Source organism: Tenrec ecaudatus, chromosome 3, assembly GCF_050624435.1.
Source record: "Tenrec ecaudatus isolate mTenEca1 chromosome 3, mTenEca1.hap1, whole genome shotgun sequence".
NCBI classification, from domain to species: Eukaryota; Metazoa; Chordata; class Mammalia; order Afrosoricida; family Tenrecidae; genus Tenrec; species Tenrec ecaudatus.
In genome coordinates, this window is record NC_134532.1 from 114,802,667 (window position 1) to 114,818,786 (window position 16,120).

Here is a 16,120-nt window from a genome sequence, read left to right on the forward strand (position 1 = left end):
TTACAGTGCTACAAGGGGCCTTTGCTCTGTTCAAAAGGTTAGCTATACAAGCAGCAGAAAGAGAAGAGGATCCCCAGGATTTTATGACCTTCTAACAATGTTCCAAATGTGCTGGGTTTTACGTTCTTTATTAAAGAGTCAACACTTTACAATGATGGACTAGGGAGATGATTTATTAATTATTTCATAATAGAAATTACAAGTTGTTCTCATTTTCATCAGAATGTTGCCTGGTTGTAAAAAGGAAAAACAAACCTTTCGTAAACAGAAACAGAAGGCTTCTTTAACATAACTTACGCTTCATAGAAGGGAAACATGCAGGAAGTTGGGAAAGATGATTTTTTGCAGATGTCACTTGTGTATTAATAGGGTGGAGTGGGCACATTGGTTGTTGTTTTGGGGTTTTTTTTTTTTTAAGCCAGAAGGACTGTTTCTTCCACTCTTCTGCCCCTACTCCTCTTCTAAAAGTGAATAATTTTCAAGTACTGCTGCTAGGCATGTTCCTGAGCTCGGGAGTCTCAGCACCCATTTTTAAATGGCCTAATTGGCCACATGAATAAGTTTGCATTTTCCTCCTTTAAAGGGCTTACATGGAAACGTTACAGGTTCCCACAGGAAACAATTCCATTTTTATTTGTCTCATTTTCCTGCAATCATTGATTCTTCTTCTGAATCTGTATGCAACTGTTCCCTTCCCGCTCAATATCGACCACTGATATTATTTTCATCTCATTGTTACTGGGGTGTGTCCACCCCTCCGTATTTTCAGTCACCCTGAATGAGGGGAAAACCAAGCAAAGGTGGGGAGGCAAGAAAGTTCACATGATGAATGTAGACGTCTGACTGCTTATGCTATGCCTTTGTTTATCCACAGCCATGACAGATCCCAACCAAAGGATCATCAACTTGGCCCTTTTTGGTATGACTCAGAGTGGGAAAAGTTCTGCTGGGAACATTCTTCTGGGAAGCTATGACTTCCACAGCAGCTTTGCTCCATGCTCTGTAACCCAAGAGTGTAGCCTGGGCCGCAGTGGTCTCCTTCACAGCTTCATGCGCAGAGAGGGTCGAGAGCTAGCCCTGCAGGTGCAGGTCCTAGACACTCCAGGCTATCCACACAGCAGTCTGAGCAAGAAACGTGTGATCCAGAAGGTCAAAGAGGCCCTGGCACATCACTTCGGGCAAGATGGGCTCCACCTTGCACTGCTGTTGCAGAGAACAGACATGCCTCTGTGTGGAGAGGAGGTATTGCCCTCAGTCCAGCTGATCCAGGTAATTCAGAGATAAAATCACTAATGCCAGTATTCATATTTGGTAAACATTATCTGGATCACTGTTGTTGAGTGGGTTCTGACTCATGCAATAAATCTGCGCTGGTCCTGTGTCATCCTCCTGGTAGCTGGTGTGTTTGCTTGGATCAATAGTCCTTAATGTGTCAGTAGAGCCCACTAAAGAGTTCCCACATTTTTGCTGATGTTCTAGAGTGCCAAACATGAAGTCCTTGCCTAGCAATCGGTCTTTTTTAATGATGTGTCTGAAGCAAGTGAAGGTCTCATTAAGATAATAGCTTAAAGCACACCATATTGAACACAGAGAAAGAATGTAAATTGTCATGATTTTCCCAAGAATGGGTGTTACAATTTCCTTTAGAGGGTTTAGTCGGTTGGTTTGAAACTGGATAACATCAAGAGAGAGGGAGAGAAGCACAACTTTTCAGAGCTTCCATGAGTCTCAAGCCCTCAAGAACCGAAAACTGAATATGTTTGTAAATGGTGGGCCCCAGAGAATCTGTATCAGAATTACCTGGGACACTTATTAAAAAAGTCATTCATTTGGGATCTATTAAAGGAGCAACCATAGCATCTTTGCTATCTGCATTTTAATAAATCGTTCAGATGATTCTTGAAGACCGTAAAATGTTAGAAGTATGAACTTGAAATAGAGACTTGCACTCCCGATCGAGAATCAAGGTAGTTATGGCTCATCAAACTGGTGTTCATTCACTGACCCTGTCATGGAGAAACGTGTTGGCGCATTTACACAAAGCTTACTGATTGGTGGATAAGACACGCGCCCTGCCTTCATCCATAAGTATTTAGAGTGCCCTTCACCCTAGGGCTCACCCTCCAGCACTGTAGTGGACTCTGTTCTGTTGGGATTCACAAGTTTTCAATGGCTAATTCTAGTAGCAGTAGTCTCATCTAAAGTCTACACTGAAACTCCTCCTCCATGGGCGACCCTGCTGGTATTTGAAACACCACTAGCATAGCTTCCAGCATAAAAGCAACATGAAAGTCATCAAAATATGACAGACTCGGATGAGTGGTTGATATAGTTGTGGGATCGAGGACTTCATAACGTTCATGGAAAACTAAAATGGACAGATAATGGGATTTTTCCAGAAAGATTTTAAAGCCCATCTATATGTCATCCAGCTGTCTCTCTGAGGCACTGGGTTCAGAGAACTCACATCTATTCGAAGCTCTACACATAAACCTCATGGAAAGCACATTTTAATTCACTAGGTCTTTGTGTATATCCTACTTACTTTGGTCTAATTTCAGACCATAGAACCTGGTACACCCAAAAAGATAGTATAGTTTGTTTTAAAGATGTATTTTCCCCCCTTTAATATGCAATGGCATAAAATTGTTCTAAATGAAAGATGCACATTTTGTTTTTCATTTTGGGCATGTTTCTAAAAGCAAAACAAAATGCCATGTGTGCAATCACAAGAAACTAGTGGAAAAATTAGGGTGACAAGAGTATAAAAAATAACCCTCATCATCCAACTCCTGAAAAATCAAGGACATTCTGTACAAAAGCAAAGGAGAACATGATTGCAATTAAGAAACAATGTGGAATCTAAAAAAGCTACAAACCGCTCCCAAATTACTAAATGGTGCACTCAAAAATCAAAGGGGAGTAACCTACTTCTAGTCCATAAAAGTAGATTGTAAAAATCGGTTGTGAACTATCAAGTAAGTAATTGGCTTCGCATGTGGTGGGTGTGTGGCAATGGGTCAACTTTGACTGCTAGCAACACCCCCAAGACAGAGTAGAAATGTCCCATAGCAGAGTGCTGCATCTCTTTCCCACTGAGGACCGGAGGGTGCGAATTGCTGACTTACCACTTTGCAGCTGAGTTCTTTAACCATTGTCAACCAGGCATCCTTAGCTGTGTTCCAAATGGATGTAATGCAGTCAAGGAAAATGCAGTTGTTTTGCAAAAGCTAAACTCTCTCCATGTGTCCCAATATTTGTCTCTATGCTGGTCCTATGCTGAATATGTAATTTCAAATATGTAATTTTCAAAATACATTTTTCTAGTTTTAGGATAGAGAACAAATTGAGAACAATTATCCCCCACCCCCACCCCCCCACCCCGTTTTGTGTGTAAGTGAATCTGATTCATACATTTCTCTGGTCTTTTCAAACAATGTCTGGCATACAGCCTTTCCTCTTAGCAGCTGCCGTTCTTAATTCAGTGTCCAATTCAGGAGTTGATGGCAAATGAGGAGATGGACTAAGGCAAACTCAGATCCAGAATACTTTTCCAGAATAAAAAATGTCTTTCTCCCAGGAGAACTCAGTAGTCAGGTTTTAGGAACCCTAAGAGGTTCCCACAGCCCCTGAGAGGCACTGAAGACCTATTCTAGGCTTCCATCCTTGTCTTTGGTTGAAGGTTGTCTAAGTACAGGCTGGCTGTTTATGATGCTCTTCCTGAAGGTGCCTCTGATACTGGTGGCAGCCATCTGGATGTGCTCAGAGATTGGGAGCAGCTGCAGAACGTCTGAATATTCAACAGCAGCAGCAGCTGTTCGGAAGGATCAAGGAGTCATTAAGGTCTTCTAGTTCCAGACTCACTGTGGATTTTTTTTTTCTTCCTAACCGAAGTTAAATGGCAAATGAAGTGTCTGCCTAGCCCCCTTTCCTTTCTTCTTCTTCTACTTTTTTGGGGGGTGGGGGTGTCTCCATGCCTTCTTTGGAAGGAGTCTGCAAGACTAATGTCAGAGAAATAACTTCTTCTTTCCTGAACCTCCCTACGTTCTCTTTTAAGATTTCTCCCAATTGCTGCTTTAATATTTTGCACAAGGGTTAGAGCCTGCTAGTATTCACAAGTGAGATATTCCACCCATCCCGATATACCTTCTCCTTTATTTATGTTAGGTCACCATTAACCTACAGTAAAACGATGCAGGCATCAGTGGGTCCTCTCCCCTAGACTGGGAAACAAAAGGAATGATTCCCCTGAATTTTCATTTGAATCTATATATCTTTTTAAATCGCAAATAATGATCAGAGCCAACATTACTAAAGCCCCTTCAAAGGAAGAGCTCATAGGCAGCGAATCTATTCCAAGACTGAACTCAGGAATTGACCGACGTCCACATTATTTCTACCCTCATGAGGTCACCTATTATTATAACATATAAGCAGGCTTCACACGTGTATTATTTTTGTCTCATAATCTACAACTCAGCTGGTAATGTAGGTGAGTTTGTATTCAAAAGACTCAGAGGGGCCAATGCAGGCCCTGAGAAACTACGCAACCCACAGACTTAGTTATTAGATGGCACCTAGTTGTAAAGCAAGCCTTGCTACTTTCTGAAGATATGACTATAAATTGATAGTACAACTCACTTGTAATATGGGGACAGTTTTACTTATGTGACATAGGAGCCCTGGTGATGTTATGAATTGGGTTGCTAACTAGATCAACAATTTGAAACCATCAGCTGCTCCGCAGGAGAAAGACAGACTCTCTACTTCCATAAGGACTTACAGTCTAGGGGCACAGGGGCACAGGGGCAGTGCTGCCCTGCCCTCTGGGGTTGCTATGAGCGAGAACCAATGGCATTGAAATTGGGCATTTGGGGTTGTTGTTGTTTCTCTCTCTCTCTCTCTCTCTCTCTCTCTCTCTCTCTCTCTCTCTCTCTCTCTCTCTCTCTCACTCTCTCTCTCTCTCTCTCTCTCTTTTTCTTGTGTGTTATCCCATATGAAAGAGTTCTGACTGTCATATTTATTAAATATAAAGTTCCTGGAATTATTCATGCCTTAGAGTAAGTTCATGAAAAAACAATGTATTATTACTATGAGGGGATATGCCCCTCCAAAATGGATTTTTTTTTCAAAACAGCGTATTTAATTTTTTTTTACAAAACAAACTTATCACCTTTAAAGTACTCTCCATTACACTTAATACATTTGTCAAATATGCTATTCCATTCTTTTTTTCTTCCATTCTTGGAAACATTTTTCAAGCTAATCTGTTTGGATGGCTGACGGTACCTCCCTCTTTTTTGTTTTTCTTCATTTCTTTTACATCATCAAGTTGCTGTCCTTTCGTGTCCTTCTTCATTCAAGGAAACAGAAAGGAGTTGAATAGAGTGAGGTCAGGGGAGTAAGGTGTGTGGGGCAAGAGAGGCACACTGTTTTTTTCCCCAAAAAATGGCGCACTGAAATGTCTGCATGAGCAAGTGCATTGCTGTGGTGACAAAACCAGTTCCCTGTCCACCACAAATCAGGACTTTTTTGTTGGATACTGTTATGAAATATTTTCAGAACCTCTAAATACAAAGCTTGATTAACAGTCTGACCTGAAGGAATGCACTATGAGTCAACATTTTCATCTGTTCAGGAAGTTAATGGACATGCAGCCTGAGGTTTGTCATCAATTGACATTTCACCTTTTTTGAAAGGAGAAACCCACCCATACAATTAAGTTTTTCCCATAGTGCTGTGCTTAGAAGCTACATTCAACATCACAACAATTTCTGTGTCATTTTTCACAAGCAGGAAACAAAATTTCAGCTGTGCTCTGTTTTCTTAAATGGCTATCACAAAAAATGAGATTCAAGAGAAACTGCTTTTATGAAAAAAATTCATTTTGACCATTGAGAACCTTCCCAGGTGATGCCGCTGGGTGCACTAAGTCTGAGCAACTTGTTGGATGCTGGCCCAGCAGGACAAAGGTGTATTATGAAAGCTCCGCCCCACAGAGCCTTTTCTGTTTTGTTTTGCTTGGTGGGAGGAACCCCCTCATATTACAATTGTTGTTTTATTGCTATTGTTCCCACCAGATTATGATTAGTTCTCATTCATGCTGAACTTGTAGATGTGTGCAATGCATTATACAAGTTAAGGGCATGACTTCTTGAGTAAATTATATCTGTGGTCAACTTTTATTTATCTACTCATTTGCTTGGTGACTTTGGTTAGTCTTATCAATTTCTTTAATCCGCAGTCCCCTCATTGGTTATCTGGGAATGATAATTCTATTTCATTGGGGGTCACTTTTGGAATTATCACCACATTGGCAGAACAGTAAATTGTTTCACCAAAATACAGGTGTCTGGTAGGTACAAGCAAAATCATTAATATTTCATTAATTAATATTCAATAATATTCATGATTATCGTATGGTTAGTCATTTTATCTTAAAAATATTATCTGCAAATATGTCCTTCTCTGGACTTCTATTTACAGGTGTCAGAGGAAAGGATGAGTGAAATCAAAGTTACTGGCTATGATGTAGAACTATAAAGTAACCCCTCAAAATTTTTCTAATTTAGTAAGGTTAAACCGAGAAGTCCCCAATTCCATGGATGAGCCCGGCAGTTCTGTGAGTCTGCTATGAACCTCTGTCTGCCTGCAATCAACTATGTGGTTTTAGTGAAGTTGTTTTACATCAAAAGGCCTCAATAGCCTCATCTGCAAAATGAGGCAATGTGAAGAGATGATCCCTAAATTCTTCCACAGCTCTGAGCCCAGACAGCCTTCCACAGCCAAATCTACCAAGGTCCTATCCGCCAGCTCTGGTTTTCTGAGAGGGAAATGTGGTGTTTAAGTGGGACGAGAGTAGGGGAATAGCAAAAAACATAAAGAATGGTCCTTATTGTCCTCCTGTTTCATGATTTTCCCCCTTGGTTGATGTAATAGTTGGCTTTTTTTAAAGTCCCCCCTTAAAAATCCAGATGCTGTGATTTCATCAACCACAAACAAATGGGGCCAGGCTGGTGGGGTCCTGGGAAATGAACATAACTCCTGAAAAACAAAGCTTAAACTCTAACGAGTTTCCCCGAAGGACTAAATGGACTCACCCCATTAGCACTCCGAAACCACACACTTCACGATTGATTGTAAAATATCCATCTCGCTTAGGACCGTATTTAAATTATTAACACCAGATAACATACATTAACTTATCTTGCTCTTGGAGTTTTTTGCAAGGTATCAATCAGCTGTGATTACGCTTTCTCTAGGTCCGTCGAGAACATGCTTGGCCACTAACTTGATGACTGTACACCAAGCGACACTGCTTTAAAATATTCCACTATTTTCCAGCCAAAAATCAATCTAAAGATTATAAGCTAAATCAACCACAGTTCTATTTTTGGCAGGAACTCAAAAGTGCAATTTCTCTCACCATTTAGGATACGAGCATCCTTTCAGAAATAATTATCAACATGTAAAAACTTCCCAGTGGCTGAACACATGGGCTCATAAATGGCCTGGAGCTTACACGTCTATTACACTCGGGCACTTTCACCTTGTGTCCTTGAATGTGATTATAGCTAGAAGTAGAGGAAATGGCTGGGGCAGACAAAGTGGGACCATGTTAATGCTCAATGCAGAAAACCAGAAACCAAATGAATACTGAGAAAGTTTGCATACTTGATGCAAGAAGTACGACCCTAGAAAGTGAATAATTACATGAATTACATATTAAGAAAGAGTTCTGACTTTTTTTTTACTTGGGAAAGGATTATTTGTGCCAAACAATTCCTTTAGCATGTATTTTTAGTAGGGTGATATTTCAAAAATTATTTCATAACCATTATGGACCAGGCATTAACCAACTCCCAAAGCAGCAACTGCAGGGCTAAGAGGAACAGCTCTTTATTCACTTGTGTCCTTGAGTAGGGACTTGGTAGTTAAAGCTCTCAACTGCTATGTAAAAGTTTGGTCGTTTGAACCCACCAGCTGCTCCACGGGAGAAAGCTGAGGCTGTCTTCTTTCACAAATATTTACATCCTGGAAATTCTACTTGGCAGTTGCACCTTATAGGATAGTTATGAGGTGGAATTGATCTGACAGCTGTGGGGTTCACTTGGGTTTATGTACACATTTTGTATTATGACACAAGTATGGGTACACCAGAAGATTTCAAGGCTGGCTCTAAATTTCAGAACCTCTAGAGATATGAGTGATTAATGATCAACTGAAATAGCTGTACTTCTAGAGATAAAAAATCTCAATAGCACACCATCTTCAGTAATGTTTGCTCTCTCTCTTTATTTATTATTTTATGCTTTTAAAAATCAGACCAAGTAACTATGTTATGAAATTGATTCTGATTCATAGCAACTCTCGATGTGTCAGAGTACAGGATTGGGCCCAGAGACACTCAATCGCTGATTTTACAGAAATCAGAGATCACCAGGTTCTCCTTGGTTCTTTTGAGGCCCTTTTGGGTGAACTACAATCGTGGTATTTTGGTTAGCTGCTGAATTATTTGCCAGGGACTCCTTCTATGTCTTTATTGCTCTTTAATTCCCTTGCTAGTCCTATGTACTTTTCAAAAAAAATCTCAAGATGCCTCAATGCTAGTAACTTTTCCTGATTCCTTCTTTGTACCCTCACGTATACTCCACCGAACACTGTACTATTCGAGTACCATTTATGTTCTCTACAAAACCCAGTGGTAGCAGATTGAAACTATTTTTCTTCTGTCTGTCCCTCTTTTTCAACTCTCACTTTGATAAGTATGTAATACCCCCTACGTGTAAACAGAGAAACCATCCGTCTCATTCCTACTGTGCCCTTGTGTCAGTGCTAGGTGCTATTGAGTTGGTTCTGACTCAGAGGGGCCAGCTATACAACAGAGTAAATCTGCCCAGTCCAGCTCCATCCTTACACTGGGTACACTGTTAGAACCCCGAATGGTAGCCACTGGGACAACCCTCCTCATTGAGGGCCTTCCACTTCTTTGCTGACCTTCCAAGATACATGGAACACAGTAGACTTGCAATAAGTATTAGCTGATGGAATAAATAATCTCAAGAGCTTAAAAAATTCATATTCCCAGACCACATCTCTAATTCTGATGCATTTAGTTTAGCAAATAGATATGACGTATGCAGGGCGTTACTATTTTACAACTACTGTTGATTTTGTGACCTCCTGATTTTTTTCCTCAATGGAAGAGTCTTCACAATATACTGACACGGTTACTAGCTCTGAAGGAGCCTGCTAATTGTCACCATTTGATGTGGTCACCATTGGCAAAAACGGCATGTGACGTTACCGTCCATTTGGGAGTGGGCGTCAAAATGTTTGTGGAAACATTCTATCATCTTTAATTCCATTTTCCTTTAGCTACTTGAAGCCCCCTCATACTAAGATTGTACAGGAGCTACATTCTTTTAAAGTTGTGTTCGAATTTTGTAAATCAATTTGTGTTTTACAGTCATTTCAGACTATACCAATCATTCTGAAACATTCTGTTGACAGTTTAGAATCTTTCTGTTAAAACAAACAACTATTTTCTCATGTACTGATCATGAAACCTCCAGTCGAATTTACTTAAAGTGGGGAAATTTTGGACAACCAGGAAGAGAAAAATAATTTTATGCAGTAAAGAAACAATTTTTGAACAATTATTATGGGCAAATAAGACCTATGTCTGAGTGTGGCTCTCTGAATACAAAATAGACGGTGCAGACTAAGCACGCTGATATTAAACAACCAAACAAAGAAAACTTCTAGAGAAAGTATAGGGTTTTTTCATCCCATAGTTTAAATAAACTTCTTCAAAAATAAGTATTTGCGATGATGATGAGATATTAAGTTCTCAATTACTCTAACAGACACTTGCTTTGAGTTTACAATGTGCTAGACACCTCAATTGATATGGAAAGACATAGCCTCTACCTTCCAGGAGTGCATGGTCAAGCAGTATAGCTAGTTGTACAAACAAATGGCTCTGATAAAAAGCAGATTGTGTCAGGACCTACATGTCTCAACATGTTTCTCATTTTAAATATTTTGTCTTACAGTTCTCATGAGTATTTTCATATTAGAAGATTTACATATTCTGATTCTTCCTCTTTCCTTTTCTTCTTTGTAGTCCTTTCTTCCCGTTTCTTCTTTACCCTTCCGCCTCTCCTCTCCTCTTCCCTGTCTCCCTCCACCCTCCTCATTCCTTCTCTTATTATTTTCAATTATTCATCATAATGAATGAAATTCTATATTTGTTATACATTGAAGCTCTTTTAAAATAATATAGGGTTTCTATAAATTGAAATAAACTCCATGACTGTACATTTGGTTTTCATTAGATATTTTTTATTTTGTTTATCTCTAGGCATTCTGTCTTGGCATAAAGTGTTAAAAGGTAAAGCTGTCCCTTGGAGGAATAAATATGACTGGCCCAAAGTATGATATTTTCAATCATCTCATATATAAGCGAAAACTGGATAGTGAATAAGGAAATCAAGCAGAACTAATAAGTTTGAATTATAGTGTTTGTGAGGAATATTGAACATACAGTTCAGAAAGAACAAATAAATTCATCATGGAGGAATTATAGCCAGGATGCTCCTTCCTTAGAAGTTGGGATATCACTTTAACTCACATTTACTTTTATCAACTTAATTGGTATTTAATTCATATATCACACATTTTGGTAGTCCAATCATATCAAGAAGAATTGTACAATAATTACCACCATCAATTTCAGAACATTGTCTTTCCCCAGCCCCTGATTAAATTGCATTTAAAATGAGTTGTGTTCTAGACATACTTTCAGTTCTAGTGCCTACTCCCCCTCCCACCTTCCTTGTTTGCTCCTGAAATCCCCTCACCCTTTTCATCTCCCCCACCCCTAAATCCCCACAAAGCCCTTGCATCAGTAATTATCTCTATGCATCCACTCCTTCTGTGCTAAATCTCATATTGTGGACATGTGACCAGGTAAGACCAGACTCTAGAGAAGATCAGCATGTTTGGAAAAGTAGAGGGTCAACCAAGTGGGAGAAGAATGCCTATCAGAAGGACTGACACAGTGGTTCCAACACTGGGGCAAATCAGTAAGAATCGTGATGCTGGCACAAGACTGGGCAGTATCGCATCTGTTGTACATAGAGTCACTCTCAATAGCATCAGCATTTTACATTTTCTAGCTCTTGCTAACTGATGAAAACTTTGGAAATATTTTGGTAATGAGAGCATTTGGAAGGGACAGAATGTTCTTCATTGTCATATTTCCATGATTGCATATAATTGTGGAAATATTTCAAAATGTTAAATGGTTATTTCTAGATGTCTTTTATACTGTGTGAAAAATTTGCTACATTTTACTATCTGCTTTATATCAGCTTCTTTTCACTAGTCAAATAAATATTCATTATACAGCCAACTTCCTCGTTTTCTGAAACAAAGAAATCATCTTATGAATTATATTTGATTTTAAGCATGTGAAGAGATCATAGTTATATTCTATAACTGTGCCAAATCACCAAATGTATTTTAATCTCTGTTTTTCCACTGCATGTGGGCTAAAAAGCTATGTTTGACTTAATAGATTGTAACTCTGGTATTCTGTAAATATGTCCTATATAAATGCTTCCAGTAATAATAATAACTCAATATTTCTACCCCAAATAAAGAAACAAACAAAAGATGTCCATATGTCTCATACCCAAGATCCTTACTTTAAAGAAATTAAGCGGTTCTAATGAATTCAACCCCACTTTTTTTGTCAGTTTGTCAAACTGTGCAGTTTTGGTGCTGGAAAGACATGAAATGCAAAAAATAAAAACCAATATCTTAGGAATTAGTGAGCTAAAATGGACTAGTGTTGACCCTTTTCAGCCAAGAACCATAAGTTTTACTATGCAGTGAATCATGGCAATCAAATTCAAAAGGAATGGCACTTTGTTCATCATCAGAAAGAACATTTCAAGATTATCTTGAGATACGATGCTTTCTGTCGTAGGATATTATCTATACACCTAGAAGAAGACCAGTTAATGCAACTATTATCCAAATGCATGCTCTGAACACTGAAATGAGTGATGAAGACATTAACAAATTCTACCAAACGTTCCATTAATCAAACATTCAATCAAGATGCAATGATAATTATTAGTGATTGGAATTCAAAAGCTGGAAACAAAGAAGGAATATCATTAGTTAGAAAATAGATAGACCTCGGTGATAGAAAAAAAAGGGAGATTGCATGATAGAATTTTTCAAGATCAAATATTTTTCAGCATAAATGACAACTATAACATGGACCTCTCCAGATGGAATACACAAGAATCAAAGTAACCATATCTGTGGGGAGACACACTGTTTTCCCATACAATGTCATCAGTGAGAACAAGGCCAGGGGTCGACTGAAGAATTGACCATCAATTGCTAATATATATGTACTAGAGCCAAAATATAACTTTGACTATATCTCACCTGAATTTAGGTAACATTTAAAGAACCGATTTGAGATACATTAATGACTAAAGATTTGATTTTTGGTGTTAGATATTTCCTGTTTTGTTTATCCCTAGGCATTCGATTGTGATGAGTTGTGAAATGGTACCAAGAATATCATATATGAAGAAAGAAAAGATCAAAGGGGATGTCAGAAGAGATTCTAACACTTGATTTTGATTCTGGAGAGGTTAAAAGAAATAGGGAAAAAATGATGAAGTCAAAGAACTAAACAAAAATCTCCAAGGGGCAACTCTAGAAGACAAAGTAAAGTATTACAGCGAAAGATGCTAAGACTTAGCGTTAGAAAACCCAAAGGGGAACCACGGTTAGTGTTTTTCAGGCTGAAGCAACTGAAGAAAAATTTCAAGCTTCTAGATGCAATGTTGAAAGATTCTGTGGGTAAAATATTTAATAACACACCAAGTATCAAAAGACAGGGGAAAAATAATGAAAAAATATTAGTCTATGTTCAAACATTTCAAGAGGTAGCAAATGCTCAAGAGCCAATTCTATTGAAAGTAGAAGTTCAAGCTGCACAGATGGATTACTGGAAAATAAGGCCTCAGGAACTGACCAAGGACCAACCGAAATATTTCACAAACTGAGGCACTCACTAGTCTACATCAAGAAATTTAGAGGACATTTACCTTGACATTTCTGAGGTGCAAGGAGATTCAAAGTTGTGTCCATTTCTTAAAAAGGTAATCTAATAACATTAGAAAAATATAAAATAATATCACTTGGAAGTTAAATTGTGCTATTGATTTTAAAATGCTTTAAGCAGTACGTCAACAGAGAACTGCCAAAAATTCAAGAGGGATTCAGAAGAGAACTTGAAACTAGGGCCATCGTTACTGGTATCAGATGATTCTTGGCTGAATGCAGAGAATTCCAGAAAGATGAATACTTGGACTTCATTTACTATGCAAAGGCATTTGACTTTGTTGATTATAACCACCTGTGGATAACATTGAAAAGAAAGAAAATTCCATAACACTTCATAGTGTTATGATGAGGAACCTGTACATAGACCAATAGATAATTGTTTGAACAAAACAATAGGCTACTTCCAGTTTTAAAAACAGGAAATTAGTGTATAAGGGTTGTTTATTTCCCACCATCTTTCTCAATCATTTACTGAGCAAATAATCTGAGGAGTTGGATTTGGCATCAGGAGGAGTAAAGACTTGTTAATAACCTGTAATGTTGACTGAAGGTGAAGAGGAATGGAAACATTTGCTGATGAAGTTCAAAGACTACCAACTTCAGTATATATTACAACTCAATGTAAAGAAAACCAAAATCCTCAAAACTCTATCAAGGTGAGGATATTTGATGAATGGAGAAAAGATTGAAGCTGTCAATATATAATTTTTGCCTAATACATAATCAATGTTCATGGAATCAGCAGTCAGGAAATCAATGGTAGATTGTATTGGGAATATCTGCTGCACAAGAGCTCTTTAAAGTATTAAAGAATCAAGATGTCTCTTTGAGGGCTAAGTCACACCTGAGCCAAGCCATGGTATTTTTAGTTGTCTCATAAACAATTAAGCTGAGCACTGAATAAGTTTACCCAGAAAATATTGATACCATGGATTTCCAGTTGAATGCACAATGTTTTTGTTAAGAAAGTATGGCTAGAATGCTCCTTAGAAGCAAGGGTGGTATGTTAGGCTGGGTTATCTAGAGAAGCAAAACTAGTGATATAAAATTTATATACATGTATACCATATATAAATTTATAGATTTGTGTCATATTTATCAATATATAAATATATATTTATATCAAAATAGCTCAGACTATTGTAGAAGCTGGTAAGTCTAGTCTAGTTCAAGTCTGTGGGTCAGATGTTATGCAGGAGGCTTCTCCTGGCTCTTGTACCTGTGGGGGCTGAGAAACCAGAAAGCAGGAAGACTTCAGGATGGTGAATGTGGAGGCAGGTGAATTCAAGGACTGAAGGTCAGGCTTCTGGCTGTGCCTGGCTCCCAGGATTGGTGGGCAACATGGGGTGGAGGAGGGGAGGAGGGCCTTGGCACAAAGGCAAAGCTCACTGAGCCATTTGCAGAAGCCAGATGCAGCAAGAAGGGAAGAAATTCTCCAAAGTGTCTACTTATATGTAAAGCAGGCAATGCCCTTGGGGAAACATCATCAAGGTTGTGACCTGTCAGGGGTTGCACTCCTCCCTAATTTTCCCACAAATGCTTGGCTGCTCACAGCAAATCCCACTATGGAGTCTATTACGTTATGTTAAACATCATGAGGCAGACCTCAATTGCCAAATTATTGTGAATCTTGGTGCAGCCAAGTTGATGAAAAACCTATCACAGGTGACAAATCTGTCTCACGTCCTCAGGAGAAAGTAGTCCCAGGAACAGGACATCATGCTTGGTAAAACAGAGGGTGGGGGGAAAGAAGATCCTCAATGGCATATATAGACACAGTGGCTTCAACCATGGGTTCAAAATAATATTGTTGAAGTCACTCTGTCAATAGGCTCAAGAGGAATAGCACATGCAAAACTGGGCAGCATTTCATTCTTCTGTAAATAAGGTTGCTATGAACAGAGTCCATTTGGTAGCACCCAATAACAACAGCAGTGAACCCAAGTGAATGGGCAGTCATAAATGCTTACAGAATATAATAACTGTAATTTATCATGCGCAGTATTGATAGTTTGTGCCTATTATAATAGCAAAATAATATGAAGGACTAACATCATTTCTTGAGACACTTGCCCAGTTCGTCTTCACTTCACTTTACTGATGTAACCCCCAAATTGGAACATATTGACTCCTTTGTTCATTTTTTGAGAATTACATTTCAAGGCTGGAAGCTTTGTTGAAACTTCTTCTCTCTTCCAGGAACTTCTGGGACATGCTTGGAAGAACTACACTGCCATCCTTTTCACCCATGCGGAAAAGATGCAGGCAGCTGGGCTCAGTGAAGAAGAATATATCCAGGGCACCCCAGAAACACTGTTAGCATTACTAAATTCTATTCAGCAAAGATTTGTTTTCCTGTATGCGAATGGAGAGTCACTTCATGAACAAAGAATACCAATCTTAAAGAGAATCATGGAATTTATAAAGGACAATTGCTACCAAGTACTTACTTTTAAATAAAATTAAAGTGGAAGAAGAGAATAAGCATTTTTAATACTCGTAGGGAACACTGTTGGGCGAGTATCTCCTAAATATCAGTAAGGGTGTAAGATCCCTAATGTGAACCTGATGGCACAGCAGTTCCCCTCCCAAATGTGCAGACAGCACTTTGTATACTAAAAGACAAGTCACTCCTGGAGATACAGAATAGCTACAAACCTGAAACTACCCAAGTGTCCATCAGCATTACAATAGATAAGTAACTATGGTATATTACGACATGGAATAGTTCACAGTGATGAGCATTAGCAAACTACAACTCCTTGCAATAGCATGAATGAATTACCTAAGTGAAAGAGAGAAAGAAAAGGCCAGACATAAAGCACACTTGTTGTTTTTGCCCCTGCATGTTCAAATAGTCACACACAAAGTGCACAGATACACATAAGCATATGTAGAGTGCTTTAACTTTTGCCCCAAATAAAGTTTTCATACTATATCCTCTACAGTATGCTATTCT

The 16,120-nt window shown here is 38.7% G+C and overlaps 1 protein-coding gene across 1 annotated transcript; it reads left to right on the plus strand.

The window, feature by feature from the left end:
* Positions 1-876: 876 nt before the first annotated feature.
* On the plus strand, positions 877-15,621 carry GIMD1 (GIMAP family P-loop NTPase domain containing 1). Its single transcript, XM_075544855.1, has 2 exons — positions 877-1,269; positions 15,361-15,621. Exons 1-2 carry the CDS (start codon positions 877-879, stop codon positions 15,619-15,621), a joined length of 654 nt encoding a protein of 217 aa, XP_075400970.1.
* The last annotated feature ends 499 nt before the right edge of the window (positions 15,622-16,120 follow it).